The 15661-nt window shown below is 51.5% G+C and overlaps 1 protein-coding gene across 11 annotated transcripts in view; it reads left to right on the top strand.

The window, feature by feature from the left end:
• Positions 1-15661, top strand: part of SIPA1L3 (signal induced proliferation associated 1 like 3) — a 236991-nt gene that overhangs the window by 177615 nt on the left and 43715 nt on the right. For all 11 annotated transcript variants that reach the window (XM_060650967.3, XM_060650956.3, XM_060650963.3 and 8 more), the window contains 3 exons: positions 369-620; positions 1617-1754; positions 11845-11972. In XM_060650967.3, coding sequence (XP_060506950.3) covers positions 369-620; positions 1617-1754; positions 11845-11972 — 518 coding nt within the window. The remainder of the gene's footprint in view (positions 1-368; positions 621-1616; positions 1755-11844; positions 11973-15661) is intronic.

Here is a 15661-nt window from a genome sequence, read left to right as displayed (position 1 = left end):
GGCCCCGAGGACTGCTGTGGGGGAAGGGGGTGGGTGCTGAGCCATTCCATGGAGGACATTGGCCCACTTGAGGCCTGGGTGAGGGAGAAGGGTGAGGAAGGAAGGCAAAGAGAGTGTGAGGAGAGGAGATGAGGAAGAGAGGGCCAAGCAGTCAGAGCCTGGGTGTTGGGCCCTGTCCTGACTTCTCCGAGCTGCTAAGTTTCAGATCAATTTAAACGGTATCTCCTCGGCCTTTAAAACAGGCCTTCATGGTTCAGATTTGGCCAGGAAACCCAGCCCAGTGTGACGAGACGGCAGCCTCTCCTGAGCAACAGGCAAGCGTGCTGGTGGGCTGGGGTCCTTCGGAGTAACCGTGTTTTTCTTCCCAGGGGCTGGCTGGAGACCTATGACATGAATACCTCGGAGCCGAAGACGGAGCCAGAGAGCATGACCCCCGGGGGCCGGCCCCCCTACCGCAGCAACGCTCCCTGGCAGTGGAGCGGGCCCGCCTCCCACAACTCTCTACCCGCCTCTAAGTGGGCCAGCCCCAGCACCCCCGGCCATGCCCAATCCCTGAGCCGGCCCCCAAAGCAGACCCCCATGGTCCCCTTCCGGGAGCCCCAGCCCCTGCACAGCAAGAGGTAAGGGCTAAAGAGGGGCGCCACCCTGTCTCCCTCCCGTCTAGCTCCTCTGTGCTTTGCCCTTTTCTCTCTCCTACCCCTTTTTTCCAGTCTCCTTCTCCCCTCAGTCTTTCTCTCCTTCTCCTCCTTCTGCCTCCCTCCCTTCCTTCCCTTAAATTTTCATTACGAGCCTCTTGTGTGAGGGCCCGGTGCTGGGGAGCTCCATGTCGGAGGCTGGATATCCATCAGACCATGTATGATTAAAACTATATATTTTTTAAAAGATCAAGGGACTGAGAAGCACGAAATTCAGGGTAGTGATTGCTTCCTGGGGGAGGCAGGGAAGTGGAAAGCAGGCCTGTGTTGGTGCCATTCTAGTTCTTGGGTTGGGTGGTAGCTTTAGGAGTTGGGTTTTATTATGATGGTGGATACCTTGCAGATAAATTATTTCGAACGTAGTGTATATTTAAAAATAAAGAGGGGTGCCTGGGTGGCTCAGTCGGTTGGGCGTCCGACTTCGGCTCAGGTCATGATCTTGCGGTCTGTGAGTTTGAGCCCCGCGTCGGGCTCTGGGCTGACAGCTCAGAGCCTGGAGCCTGTTTCGGATTCTGTGTCTCCCTCTCTCTCAGACCCTCCCCTGCTCATGCTGTGTCTCTCTCTGTCTCAAAAATAAATAAATGTTAAAAAAAAAAATTTTTTTTTTAAATAAAGAAAATTTTCCAAGAAGTGAAGGAATCCAGCTTGCAGAGGGGCATCTTGCTTCCGCAGCCTGTCAGGCCTCGGTCAGGGCTGTGGAAGCTGACCACTGCATCTGTAGTGGGAGAGGGAAGGCGGGGGTATCCTGGTCTCCCACCACCCTCAAGGATGGTTCAGCAGCCGTCCCTCCATCCTGATGGGAGGGTGGCAGATGAAGCCGATGGGATGTGGTTGGACCTGAGGGAAAGGTCTAGCTTCCCTCCTCTGAGAGCAGGAGCATTCTCACTCACCCCTACCTCCTTCCTCCTGTTTTTGTTCCAGGCCTGTCAGCTTCCCAGAAACCCCTTACACAGCATCACCAGCAGGGGCCGACAAAGTCCCTCCCTACCGACAGCCTTCTGGGAGCTTCTCCACCCCCGGCTCGGCCACCTACGCGAGATACAAGCCATCTCCAGAAAGGTCAGAGTCTCTTCACTCTTTCCAAATTAAGGAATCTGATGAAAGCTGGGGATCCTTCTTCCCCAGGAAATGTACATACCCTACAAGTTCATTTGCCATTTTCTGGGGTTTCTGGATCCCTGAAGGTCATCGGAGGACCTCCAGGAGGATTGGCTATGTCCATTAAGATTTTGGGCCAAGCTGTCCTGGGCAAGACTCACTGTTGGCTTTCCTTGTAGCAGAATTTCAGTTGCCATTTTCTTAACACGTGTATCCCTTGTTTAAGCAAGACCATCTGCCTTTTAGCTTGGCCATTCAACGACCTCTCCAGCTCCTCCTATGCAGGACCAGTCCACCAGCATTACCCAGTTTTCCTGGCCTTTTAGACTTCAGTCCTGTCCCCTTGGACCCGTCTCCAGTCTGACAGCCTGAGGGATCCTCTCAACTCCTCCATGGTTCCCTCATGCCCAGGCTATCCAGCTGCCCTCAGCCCTGGTGCCCTGTGCCCTCCTTCCTCCAGGATCTCCATCTCAGGGGCAGCCGCCATATACCTGTGTCCTCAGGCCAGAGCCATGGGCTTCATCCTGGGTGTCTCCCTTCTTCCTCCCCATTACTGCGGTCCATCCATTCAGCCTCCTGAGCAGCTCGGCCCCCCACACCCTCCTCCTCTCCCCAGTGCCTCACCCTGGCCACCTCCCTGAGTCCCCAGCCCTCTGTCCCACCTCCTGTGGTCCACCCTCCACTCAGTAGCCACGAGATCTTTCCGTATCAGACCGTGCCCGTCCCCTGCTTCAAACCCTCCCACGTGTCCCACGGCCCTCAGGACACAGCCTTAGCTCCTCCCCGTGGCCACCAGGCCCCACCCGCCTCTCCAGCGTTGTGCAGTGCCACGTATCACCCTCCTTGGCCACTTGCACTTTCCTGAGTAGGCTGTCTGAATTTCAGAGCCCTCCTCCGTGTTCCTCCCTCTCCTACAGATTCTTCACACTCTTTACCCCACACTCCCCCATCCTGCCAGCTTGAGCATTGATGCTCCTCCTCTGGGAAGCCTTCCCTGAACCTCCCCCAGCACTAGGTGCTGCCACTCTGCCCTCAGTTCCCTGTGTGTTTCCTGACCGTGGGCTTGAGCATTCTCCCTCCATTCTGTTAGCGCAGTTAAGAGAACGTGTGTGCGCACACATATCTTCAAGATCTAGGACCTTCCCGGTTTGTCTGTACGTGACCGTCACACAGCACAGGGACTGGCACATGGTAAATCCTTGGGTGGGGTGAAGTGCGTGAGTTTGTTTAGATAAGACCCCCCACCGCAAGAGCAGGGATCTGTCCACTCAGCCAATAGGTCTCGATCTTCATCATGCCTCAGGATCACCCAGAAAGAGGCCTTGAAACAAACATTTCCTCGGCTTCACCCCTGAGGCTCCGACGTGCTAGGTCTGGAGCGTAGAACATACAGGATCGATGCTGCCAGTCCAGGGAACACACTCTGAGAGCCACTGAACTAAACCATTGTTGGATTCTAAGCCTCTGCTGTAAGATTGGGTAAAACGTACTTCCTCTTCTGTTTTCTAGCCACCACCATTGAGCTTTCATTCAGCAGCGGGTCTCACACCTGCTGTGTGCCAGATGCATAGAGCACTATTTGAGCTCCTCACTTATCTGTGGGTTCCTGTGGTCACTGCTGCTGGCCGTGGGGGAGAGCGTGCCCTAGAAACAATGTGCACCCTGACAAACACTCTGAGAGTCTCAAGTCTTAGAAGAGGGAGCACAGCCCAGCCCCAGAGGTCAAGGCTGGCTGCCTGGAGGAGGTGACATTTGAACAGGGCTCTGCGAGATCACTAGGAGTTTGCCCCAAAGAAGAGGGAGAGAGTCATTCTAGGCAGAGCAAAGGCCACAGATGTGAGTAAGCACAATGGTGTGGAATACAGTAGGAATGGAGGGGAATCTGGTGTGGGGGAACCACGGGGACGCCTGGGCAGCAGCAGTAGCCAAGGCTAGAGGCTAGAAATGGCAGTTGGTACAAAGTGATTGGGCAAGAACGGAGATGGTAGGAATGATGTTACTGGTAAGTCCAGGGAGCATTGTTTTTCAGAGTCTTGAGGTGTCTCCCCTTTATTGTTATTTTTAAGCTTTTTGAAATAAGTATAGATTCACAGGAAGTTGCAAAGAAATGCACAGGGAGCTCCACGAACCCTTCACCCAGCCTCCGCCATATAGTATCAAAGCAAGGCGTTGACGTTGGTACAACCCATGGAGTTTATTCAGAATTCGCCAGCCATACGTGTGCATGTGTGTGTGGCGAGGGTGTGTGGCTCTGTGCAGTTTTGTCACGTGTGTGGTATTGCATAACCACCACTACAATGTACACACTCAACTGTACCATCACCACAAAGCTCCCTCCTGCTACCCCTTTATAGCCACACCCACCCCTCCACCATTTGGCAACCATTAATCTGTTCTGTGTCTCTGTTTACTGCTATTTTATGAATGTTCTATAAAAGGAATCATATAGTATATATCCTTTTGAGATTCTTTTTCACCCAGCATAATTTCCATGAGGTTCATTCAAGCTGTTGTATCGATAGTCAGTTCCTCATAGCTGAGCTGTATTCCGTAGTTTGTTTAACCAACCATTCTCCCATCAAAGAATATTTGGGTTGTTTCTGGGCTTGGGCTGTTACAAACATTCATACTCTGAACACGCATGAAAACAAATTTTTATTTTCCTGGGATAAATGCCCAGGAATACAATTGCTTGCCAAGATATGGAAACAATCTAAGTATCTGTTGACAGATGAATGGATAAAAGAAACACAGGGCATATACACAACGGAATATTACGTAGCCATAAAGAGAGGAAGTCCTGCCATTTGTGACCACATGGCTGAACCTGGGGGTTTTTACACTAAGTGAAATAAATCAGACAGAAAAAGACAAATACTGTATGGTATCACTTATATGCGGAATCAAAAAAGTCAAACTTAGGGGGCGCCTGGGTGGCTCAGTCGGTTAAGCGTCCAGCTTCGGCTCAGGTCACGATCTCACTGTCCGTGAGTTCGAGCCCCGCGTCGGGCTCTGTGCTGACTGCTCAGAGCCTGGAGCCTGTTTCGGATTCTGTGTCTCCCTCTCTCTCTGACCCTCCCCTGTTCATGCTCTGTCTCTCTCTGTCTCAAAAATAAATAAACGTTAAAAAAAAAATTTAAAAGAAAGTCAAACTTAGGGCGCCAGAGTAGCTCAGTCAGTTAAGCATCTAACTCGATTTCGGCTCAGGTCATGATCCCAGGGTTGTGCTGTGCACTGAGCATAGAGCAACTTGAGATTCTCTCTCCTTCTGCCTCTCTCCCTCGCTCGTGCTCTCTCTCTGTCTCTCTGTCTCTGTCTCTGTCTCCCTAAGAAAAAATAAGTAAAATTAAAAAAGAATAAAAAGAGAGAGTGTAGGTCAATCGGGCTTTAAAAAAAAAGTCCCAAACTCATAGAAAAGAGAGGGTAGATTGGTGGCTGGTTGGGGTGGGGGAAATAGGGATATTTTGGTCAGGGGGTACCAGGTTTTGGTTGTAAGGTGAGTACGTTCAGAGGATCTAATGTACGTCCAGGCACGGTGCCGATAGTTAATAATTCTGCATTGTGCACTTGAAATCTGCTAAGAGCGTAGATCTTGGGCGTTCTCACCCCCAAAAAAGGCAACTACGTGAGGTGAGAGATGTGCTAATTAGCTTGATTGTGGCAATCATTTCACAGTGCGTACGTATATCAAATCATCACGTTGTACACTTTAAATATATGAGTTATATTTGTCAGTTATACCTCAGCAAGGCTTGGGGGGGCGGGAGAGATGCTTCTAGAGTGCTACTTGCTCAGCAAATGGAGAAGAGTGTTACTTCAGTGAATGTGTGTGCTGACTGTTCTGCAGCACACGTAGAGAAGTGTTGGGGGGGGCGGGGCAGGGAATACAATCGCTTGCTGTGTGGTAAGCCCATTTTTAGTTTAAAAGGAGCTGCCAAACTGTTTTCCAGAGCGCGCAGACCATTTTCCATTCCCGCCGGCAGCGTGTGAATGATCAGGCTTCTCCACATCTTCGCCACCATTGGCTGTCGCCACTGGTTTTCATTGTAGCTATTCTGCTGGGTGCGTGAGGAGACGTCATCGTGGTCTAAATTTGCGTCTCTGTAATGGCTGGTGACGTCTTTTCATGTGCTTGTTTATTTGCCAACTGTATACCTTTTTAGGGAAGTGTCCATGCAAGTCCTTTTGCCCGTTTTCTAATCGGATGCAGCATTTTCAGCTTTGGAGAGTTCTTTGTATATACCGGACATGAGTCCTTTGTCAGCTGTGTGATTTGCAAATCTTTTCTCCCAATCTTTAATTTCTCCTTTTGTCTTTTTTTTTTTTTTTTTTAATATTTATTTGGGGGAGAGAGCAGGTGGGGGAGGGGCAGTGAGAAGAGGACAGAGAATCCCAAGCGGGCTCTGTGCTGACAGCAGCGAGTCCCGATGTGGGGCTCAAACTCATAAACCTTGAGATCATGACCTGAGCTGAAATTGGACCCTCAACTGACTGAGCCACCCAGGTGCCCCCATCCTCTCGTCTTCTTAACAAGGATCTGTCACAAAACAAAAGGTCTCAATTTCGACAAGGTCCCAGTTACATTTTTTTGCTCTTTATGGTTCATGGTTTTGTTGTAAAGTCTAAGAAAGAACTCTTTGCCTCAATCTGGGTCCTGAACATTTTCTCATTTTTTCGGGTTTTTCACATTTATGTCCATGATCCATTTTGACTTCGTTTTTGCGTAAGGTGAGAGGTTTGACATTTTTTTTTTTTTTTTTTTTTTTGCCTCCTGACACCCAGTCTGCTTCAGCACCACTTCTGGAAAAGGCTGTCCATCTTCCATTGCATTGCTCTTGCTCCTTAAAGCAAAAAAAAAAAAAAAAAAAAAAAAATCGTTGGAAGGGGAAATCAATTGGGCACGTTTGTGTAGGTCTATTTCTGGATTCTCTAGTCGGTTCCACTGAGCTGAATGCATGATCTCAGTGAGTACTCCCAGTGACTCCACAGGTAGGTACTTCATTATCCCATTTTACAGAGGGGAAACTGAGGCTCAGTGAGGTGAAGCCACTTGGTCAAGGTCACTCTTGCAGGAAGTGGTAGAGCTGGAACAGGAACCCAGGCCCATATGATTCTGGAGAACTGATACTGACCCATGACCTGTCCTGCCAAAGATCTCTGAGCTTATCCTCCAAATCAGGGTAACATACACAGTCCCTTCTGGAGTCCCTGCCCCAGGAAACTGTTCAGGCTGTCTGGCATGAACAAGTGGGAAAAGAACACTTCTTCGTTAAACATCAGCCCTTCCCAGCCTATCCCTCTCTTCCCAGGACTCCACAGGAAACCCAGTTCTCAACAGTTTGTTTGTGTGGTTTTTATCTCGGTCAACATCTAGGTTCCAAGCTTTGCAAAGTCTGCTAGCACAACGCATCCCCTAAAGCCTCAGAAGTGTCTTTCCCAGTCAGTCACTAGCCCGTGGTAAGAGGCCTGGAAGCAGGCCAGGGCTGTACCGGTGTTAGCCTCAGCTCCTTTCCCCTCTCCTCTCCGCCCAGCTTCCCCAGGACCTCCTGGAACCCTTGTGACCCCTATGTCTCCTGCTGTCTCCAGTGGGCCTGCTACTTGCCGAGTTCATCAAGCTCTTAGAATTGTGACAGCCCTTAGACACAGAATCTGTCTGGTGCCCATCCTGGATTTACTGAGAGGTAGTAAGATGGCCTTTATCAGCCGTGTGAGTGTGGGCAAGTGACTTCACCTCTCCACACCTCAGTTTGCTCACATGTAAAATGTCTGTCCCTGAGCAGTGTTGAGAATATTCAAGGAGGAAACCCTTGCAGAGCACTTAGAACTGTGCCTGGCACATAGTAAGTGCTCCTTAACGGTTATAACAGTTACCACCAAGCGCAGCGCCTGTCCTGGCAGCGGGGGCAATTGCTGCCTCTGTCCTCAGGAGTTTGCCAGCCTCGTTGGCAGGGTGAACAAACCACTCAACTCAGCACGGGGCATTAGGACGCACAGTGCACCCGGCTCAGCAAGCCTGCAGGGGGCGGCCAGACCTTTGCTCAGCAGACCACCTGGATGGCTTTTCTTTTTTCTTTTTCCTGTTTTTCTCTGCCAGTTCCGTAAAGAATGGTGAGGAGGCATTTGACTGCAGGTGACAGAAAACCTAACTTGAGAAGGCGTGAGGCCCTAAAGGGGATTTGTTATCACATAGCCCAGAGGGAGGGTGGCTGTAGGGCTGGTTTAGGGAAGTCCTCAGGGACTGACTCCTTTAGAGATCCATGGTGGCTGTTGTGACCCCCAAGCAAAATCAGTGCCCTGCAGAAAAAAATGAAAGAGCTTCTGTTTGCTTTTGAGAGGAAAGGAGCTGGGTCTCTTGGGGCGTCTGGGTGACTCAGTCAGGTAAACATCCGACTTTGGCTCAGGTCATGATCTCACAGTTTGTGGGTTCAAGCCCCATGCCGGGCTCTGTGCTGACAGCTCAGAGCCTGGAGCCTGCTTTGTATTCTGTGTGTGTGTCTCTCTCTGCCCCTCACCCACTCATGCTCTGTCTCTGTCTCTCAAATGAATGTTAAGAAAAAAAGTAAAGGAGCTGGGTCTCTTACCTATCCCTGAACCATCCCCTGGCAGGGCCACATTGGACCCACTTGACTATCTTAAATTTGTCAGGATTTATTCAGGTCACATGGCCGAAGGATGGGCACCACAGGGGAACCTGGGCCTTACCAGCAGAGACAAAGAAGGTGACAGTTGTTGGTGTGGCAGCCAATAACGACGACATCATCCACCCACCTCACCGGTCATCTTGGAGTTCACCCACGCATTCCTCCTTCAGTCCGTGTAGGAGACCAGCAGAGCGGCCAGAGCCCTCCCCTCCAGAGAGGCTCTTGCCCGCGTTCACATCTGTCTTGGTACTTTCTTCCATGGCCACGTAGGAAGCCCAAAGCCAACATCCCGGCAGCCCAGCCCTGCCGACCTGAAGGCACTCCCCACCAGGCCTCTTCAGGGTCCGCCAGCACATCAGCTCCTGCCTGAAGATGCCTGAAACTATAGTTAGTTTCTCACCACAACCAAAACCCTTTATCTTTAAAGTGATGTCATCTTCCAAGAAAAGGTAGAAGACTCTAACATTTCTCAGATGAGGTTGAGAATAGCTCTGATCTTCTCTTCTTCTGGGGATTTTTGCCCAGAGCCAGGCATGGTGAGGTGCCGGCATGTCCGCATTTCCAAGCAGCTTGACCAGGACTTGGCAACGTTTGAAACGGCGCCAAAGGGGACGTGCGCGTGCACACACACACACACGCCCCAAAGAACGGGCAGCATAGGTCAGTCATTTTACATTGGGATAATAGGGTTTGTTAGGGAATTACGTGATTGGACAAAGTACAGGTTGTCTTCGTGGAGGGACAGGAGCTGAGTGGTGAAGCATGGTAAAATACTTCCAGCTAAAGACAGTCCGTCAGTTAGGATCAGGTTTAACTGCATAATAGAGAAAACAGTGACTCAGGCGAGACAGTTTCTTTCCCCTGTGTTGTCAGAGACCCAGGCTCCTCCTCACCAGCTCTCTGCTGTCCTTGGCCTGTGGCCTACTGATCGTAAGGTGGCTGCTGGAGCTTCAGCCTTAAGGAGGTGACGAGGCCAGGCACCGCAGCACACTTGCAGAGGTTTCTTGGAAGTCCCATGCACCACTGTTATCACACTGGCCAGGCCTGCAAGAGAGCCTGGAAATGTGGTCTGTGAACCAGTTACGTTGCAGCCCCGGGTACAGCCGGGATTCTGTTCCCAAGCCACAAGCCCAGGATAGATACTGGGGGAGCCTCCGCTCATACCTTCCACTTTCCTTGGGCTGACCCAGGCCACCGCTGACATTTTCCTTTAGTACTCGGGATTTGATGCAGACTTTTTGAGGAAGTGGAATAAACACATCAACACCTCAGTTTCCCTCTGTGGTGGAGCCACATTTTACCAGGCAGTTGGCTGGCTGCTGAGTCAGTATTGAATACTGCTGTGCTTTTTCTTGTTTTGGCTCTGTCTGCCTTCCCTGGAGGTAGTAGAAGTCAAGGTTTGGGGAGGTGGGGATAATACGTATTTTCTTGGCAGGTGGGTGGAAGTGGGTTTTCGGGAAGTCCGGGGCACCCCTGGAGCTCCCCTCTGCTGCCCGGGGGGCGGTGAAGCCTAGGGGTTTAGAGTCACACTTTGCAGAAACAGCCCTGGCTTTAGGCTGGTAGGATGGCCCCAGAGATGTCAGTTCACTCCTCTTTTCCGTGTTGGGGGTTCCAGTTTCTCAGCCTCCCAAGTTCCAAAGGAAGCAAGTTGGGGAAATCACAAAATCAGCTTCATTAACAGAGGCTCCGTGACTCTCCCAAAGTGCCGGGCCTGTGTCAGTGGGGTGTTCTAGCCACAAATAACTGAAATTTGGCTAGCCCAAACATTGTGGGAATGCATTATCGCACAGAAAAGGAGGCTCAGAAATAGGTCAGGCTCCAGGGAGGGTTAATCCAGCATTTCAACAACGTCATCAAGGGCCCAGTCCCTTCCTCCTTCTAAGTCTTGTATGCTCAGCATTGGCCTCGTCCTCAGGCTGCTAGCCTGAGGTCAACAGCGGGTCACGGTGTTCTGTCTGGACCCAGCAATACCCAGGTGAAAAAGAGAAGCCGTCCTTCCTCGTCATTGCTCTCAGGAGCCAGGAGGCTTACCTCAGAAGCCCTCCCCTGCACACTTCCCCCATTTCAGTAACAAACACCTGAAAACGTCAGTGACTTAAATCAGCAAAGGTGTATCTGGTGCCCACGCTGGAGCTCCACTGCTGGTTGGCAGAGGACCTCTCGGGACCCAGGCTGCCAGAGGCAGCCACTGTCCCCAGATCGCTTCCCTCACAGCTTGTTGACAAGACCAGGCTCAGACCCCACCTAGCCAATCTCAAGGGGCCAGGAAGTACGGTCCTCCAGCCACGTGGAGGGCCAGAAGTATTTTCTGAGACGCTTCTTAACTCTCACAACCTCTCACATCATATCAGCTAAGATTGTGTCGTCTGCCTTTCCCTGAACCAACCCCAGGCAGAGAGAAGGGTTTCAGTCATGACTGGCTCTGATCTGTGGTGGAATGGATGTTGGAGGTGCCCTTGGGATTCATTCCAGGACATAGAGCTAATGCACCTGGGACGTGTGGCCATAGGGAGAACCTTCTGCTGATTCCTCCCTTAGGTCTCAGCCGTCGCTGTGGGTATACAGAGCCAGCCTCCAGGAGAGCCCCTGTCTGCGAGATAACTTTTGTTATTTCATCCACTCTGCTACCCTGTGAAGTAGAAAATGTCATTATCCCATTTTTCAGATGAGAAAACCGCAGCTCATACTAATGAGCACTTGCCTGACCAACGTCACATAGCTAGTAAGGGATGGGACAGGGGTTTGAGCCCAGCTCTGTCTCACTCTGAAGCCTGAGCATACAGCTTCTCTCCTGCAGCGCCTTACTCCGACAGAGGGATGTACACTGAGTTCTGGCCTGTTGGCCACTTCTCACAGCTCTGTGTGTGTCAGCCTCGGGCTAAGTGCTGGGCACACAGGACATCAGTCAGTCCTTTGAGGAAAGGCCTACTGCGATCACCAGCTTAGGAAAACTGTAGCTCGGGGGCTAGGAAGTGACTGTCCCTGGCTGAGAAAGAGGTGGTGGCGAGGTTTGAATCCCAACCTGTCCAACTCTAGGCCTCCTGTACCTACAAACGCTTCAACCCGAGACAGGCGTGGGGGGCGGAGCTGCTGGCAACACCTCACCCCATTTCACAGCCAAGAAACAAGACCCCTGGGGAGCCTACCAGTAGGGCCTCCACCCAAGTGGCTTCTGCCCCTCCTTCCTTGAAGGACCCTGCATTGCCCGGCACTCCCTGGCATGCTTCCCGGGCGAGACTCATTCCTGACCCTCAGCTAATAGCACGTTTCCGGGATTACTCATCTAGGATCCCCTCCGCACAGAGCCTCCAGTGTATTTAAAACCCACCAGTGAGCAGGCCGTTGGGCTCAGATGGTTTTTGACACGCCAGCCCTTCACCCTGTGCTTGCCTCCTCTCGCTCCCCTGCAGGTATGCGGCCGCCCCACACCCGCTGCTGTCTTTTGATCCCCACTTCAGCCACGACGGGATGTCCAGCGGCGACTCCTCCTCAGGTGGCTTGACCAGCCAGGAGAGCACCATGGAGCGTCAGAAGCCAGGTAGGGCCTCCCCGGGACCGGCTGCACCCGCCTACCTTGCCCAGCGGGGCTTCCTATAATTTGCGAGGGGGCACACCTCCCCCCTGTCAGCAACGGATAGAACACAAAGGAAAGCTGTTGGAGCCTCATGTAAGATTAGGGAGGTCGCCCCAGAGAGCAGCAGGGACCAGTGAGCCTGATCCTCCTCTGTCCAGACACAGCGTCAGCAGATGGCACGCACTCAGGAGCCCGTGTACAGACGTGCGACGTGGAGGTGTCAACCTCCCAGGGAAACAGCAGAGAAGGACTAAAAGTGGTGCTCTCAGGGGAGCAGAACTGATTGTGTTCTGAGGCTTTTCATTACATAAACCCTCCTGTGCTCTTTTCTCACTGTTAGATGTGCAGCACATGCTGAGAAAAGAGCCAGATCATGAGTGTCCAGCATGATAACAGGTCACAAAGTGAACACACCCACGTCCCACACCTAGGGTAAAAGGCTGAACATGGCCAGCCTCCGAAAGCCCCCCAGGCCCCTCCCAGTCAGCACCCCCAAAGGCCATCCCTGCCCTGCTTCTCACAGCCAGACTTCGTTTTGCCTCATTATGAATTTCATGTATATGAAATACTCCTGCTGGCTTGATGCGTTTTGTGTGCACGTCTGGCTTCTGTCGCTCAGTACCATGTTATTGAGAGTCAGCCACACGGCTGTGGGAGGCAGTGCAATTTCTGAGTCGTTCTCCGTTGTTCAAATGACCCACAACGTATTACTCCGTTCTGGCACTGATGGACATTTGGGTGGCTTCCAGCTTGGGGCTGCTTAGACTAGTGCTGTTGGGAGTGTTCTCATACCGGTCTGTGCTGAACACACGCTCACACTTCCGCCGGGTATATGCCTGCAAGTGGAATTGTTAGATCACATGTTTAACTTCATGCAAAGCTGCCACGCCTTTGCTCAGAGTGACAAGCCATTTCACACTCCCTCCCGTGACAGAGGAGAGGTGTGGCCGCTCCATATCCTCACCAACCTTTGGTGGACGCATAGTGGTGTCACATTGTGGTTTTAATTTGCATTTTCTGGTGCCTGATAAGACTGAGCATCTTCTGATCTGTTTATCTTCCTATGTATGATTAATTGTGGGCATGTACACTTTGTGGAATATTTGAAGTAGAATTTCACATAACAAACTTGTCCCCCCTTGGAAGTCTGAGAACTACCCGATGAATGGGTGGGTTCAAAAGAAAGGAAAGGAATGAAGTGTAAAAGAGCATTGACATTGGAGGCGGGGAGACATGGAGCTGTCCTCTTAGAGAGATAGTCGAGAATTTCCAGGCAGCTCCAGGGGCTGACCGTGTCAGAGTCGCCAGCTCCCTCAGGCATGGTGGGACAGGGAAGAGGTTGTGTGTCCCAGGAGTAGCGGCCTGGGCAATTTCTCGGCCCCCCAGCCCTATGGTTCCCTTAAACCAGGGAAAACAGTTGTGCTTCAGGCAAGTAGGTCGCCATCCCGACTTCGCTCCCTTCTGCTGCCTCCGGGGCCTGCAGACATGGCTGGCTTCTCTCCTCCACACACCCGATCCTGCCAGCCACTGCCTGCAGCCCTGTGCTCTTCTCCACAACAGACAGATTTGCATCTTTCCTTCCCCACCCAGTTCAGAAAAAGAAAAGTGTTGCTTGGCAATTTCATTACACCAAAGTGTAAAATGGAGAGGAAATTTTTCCAACCTTCACCCAAACAAGGTGTCACAGAAACTCACCATTGTCTTTTCTTCTCTCTTCCGTCCCCTAGGGCTTGGCTCCCCCCTTACTTCCTTGGGACCTTGTTATAAGTTGACTTAACACCACTATCCCCCCCCCCCCCCGCTATACACACACACACACACACACACACACACACAAAGAAATCAGGGCAGTCTGTGATTAGAAATCATCATGAAGCCTAGGGGTGCCTGATGGCTCAGTTGGTTAAGTGTCCAAGTCTTGGTTGCAGCTCAGGTCGTGATCTCATGGTTCATGAATTCAAGCCCCATTTTGGGCTCTATGCTGACAGTGAGGAGCCTCCTTGGATTCTCTCTCTCTCAAAATAAATAAATAAACATTAAAAAAAAAGAAAGAGGTCATCATGAAACCTAGAATGTGCTCAAGACCCAGACAAGGTAATTCATGGTGGAGAATCGGGCACTGTGACAAGACATGGGGATTCACCCAGCCCTGATCAGATGATGTAATCATAGTAACAGCAGGACAGTTTTGCATGCTTGTTATACACCCGGCGCTATACTGGGTACTCTCCATGCCCTCTTACTTCACATTTAATCATCTCAGGAATGTGACAGAGTGGGTACTTTTTACTGGCCCTTAGAAATGAGGAAGGTGAGGGGCGCCTGGGTGGCTCAGTCAGTTAAGCGTCTGACTTTGGCTCAGGTCATGATCTCACAGTTTGTGAGTTCCAGCCCCGCATCGGGCTCTCTGCTGTCAGCATGGAGCCTGCTTCAGATCCCCTGTGCCCCTCTCTCTGCCCCTGCCCTGCATGCGCATGCATGTTCTCTCTTTCTCTCTCTCTCTCTCTCTCTATCTCTCTTTCTTTCTCTCTCAAAAATAAACATTTTTTTAGATGAGGCATAGGAAGGTTGTCACTTGTCCAAGGTCCCTGCTGGTGAGAGGCATAATTGCGATTGAACTAAAGCCTATTGGGTGCTAGGACCCCTCAGCCCCCACCGTCCACAAACACCACCCACAGCCCCTCACCCACAGAGTGTGAGTATTTCTCAAGCTTGAGAGCACCCAGGTTGGGAAGGAGGCCCCTGAGTCACCAGCTGCCCGAGTCTGTGCTTGGCCACAGTTGTAGCACATCTCTCACAACCAAATTCATGTCTGTCACCTGCCTGGTATGACAAGGGAGATCATTCCATCAGGAGAGCCAGAAGGTTACCAGGGGCCATTCAGAGACCCAGTGAAGGGCTCAATATCAGGGCCTGTTAAGGACAGAACTGAGGACCCTGAGGCAGCGCGGGAGGGGAAGGGACCTGGTCCTCCATCCCACTGTTCATTTGACCTATCGCTAATGATAAACACCACACTGGGCACCACAGTGTGAGCCAGACGGGCACATTCCCTGCCTTCTTGGAGCCCACAGTCTGGTGGAGAGACGGACAGTAGATGGGCACACAGTGATGAATGATCACTATTAAGGCTGAATATCAAGTGGAAACTGTAACACAGTGCTGAGACAGATGGACAGGGTTTGGGGGAATCTCTGAGCAAACTACATTCAGGTGAGGATAGAAAAATGTTGGGAAGAGAACATTCCAGGGAAGGAGAATAATCAAAGACCCTGAGATAGCAGTGAGCGTAGGAGGAACAGTAAGGAGGCCGTGTGGCTGGAGAAGTAGTGGAGGATGAGGTCAGAGAGGGGACGGGGCCAGAGCATGTGGGGAGGACTTTGTCCTTCGCTCAGAGTGGGACAGGAGCTCCGTCCTTCTGAGCAAAGGAGGAATGGGACCTGGGTGTTCACAGGGTCCCTCTGACTGCCGATTCTTGCAGGATAGGTACAGGGGTGGTGGGGATGGGCAGGTTCTAGATACAGTCATTTAAAGGTAGAGTTGATGGCACTTCCTAATCCTCTACATGGATATGAGAGAGAGGAGACAAGGTTGATACCAGGTTTCTGCCCTGAGCAGCTGAAAGGATCGAACCACATGGACTGAGCAGGAAA

This window comes from Panthera onca, chromosome E2, assembly GCF_046562875.1.
Source record: "Panthera onca isolate mPanOnc1 chromosome E2, mPanOnc1 haplotype 2, whole genome shotgun sequence".
NCBI lineage: Eukaryota > Metazoa > Chordata > Mammalia > Carnivora > Felidae > Panthera > Panthera onca.
This window is presented reverse-complemented; position numbering and strand designations above follow the sequence as displayed.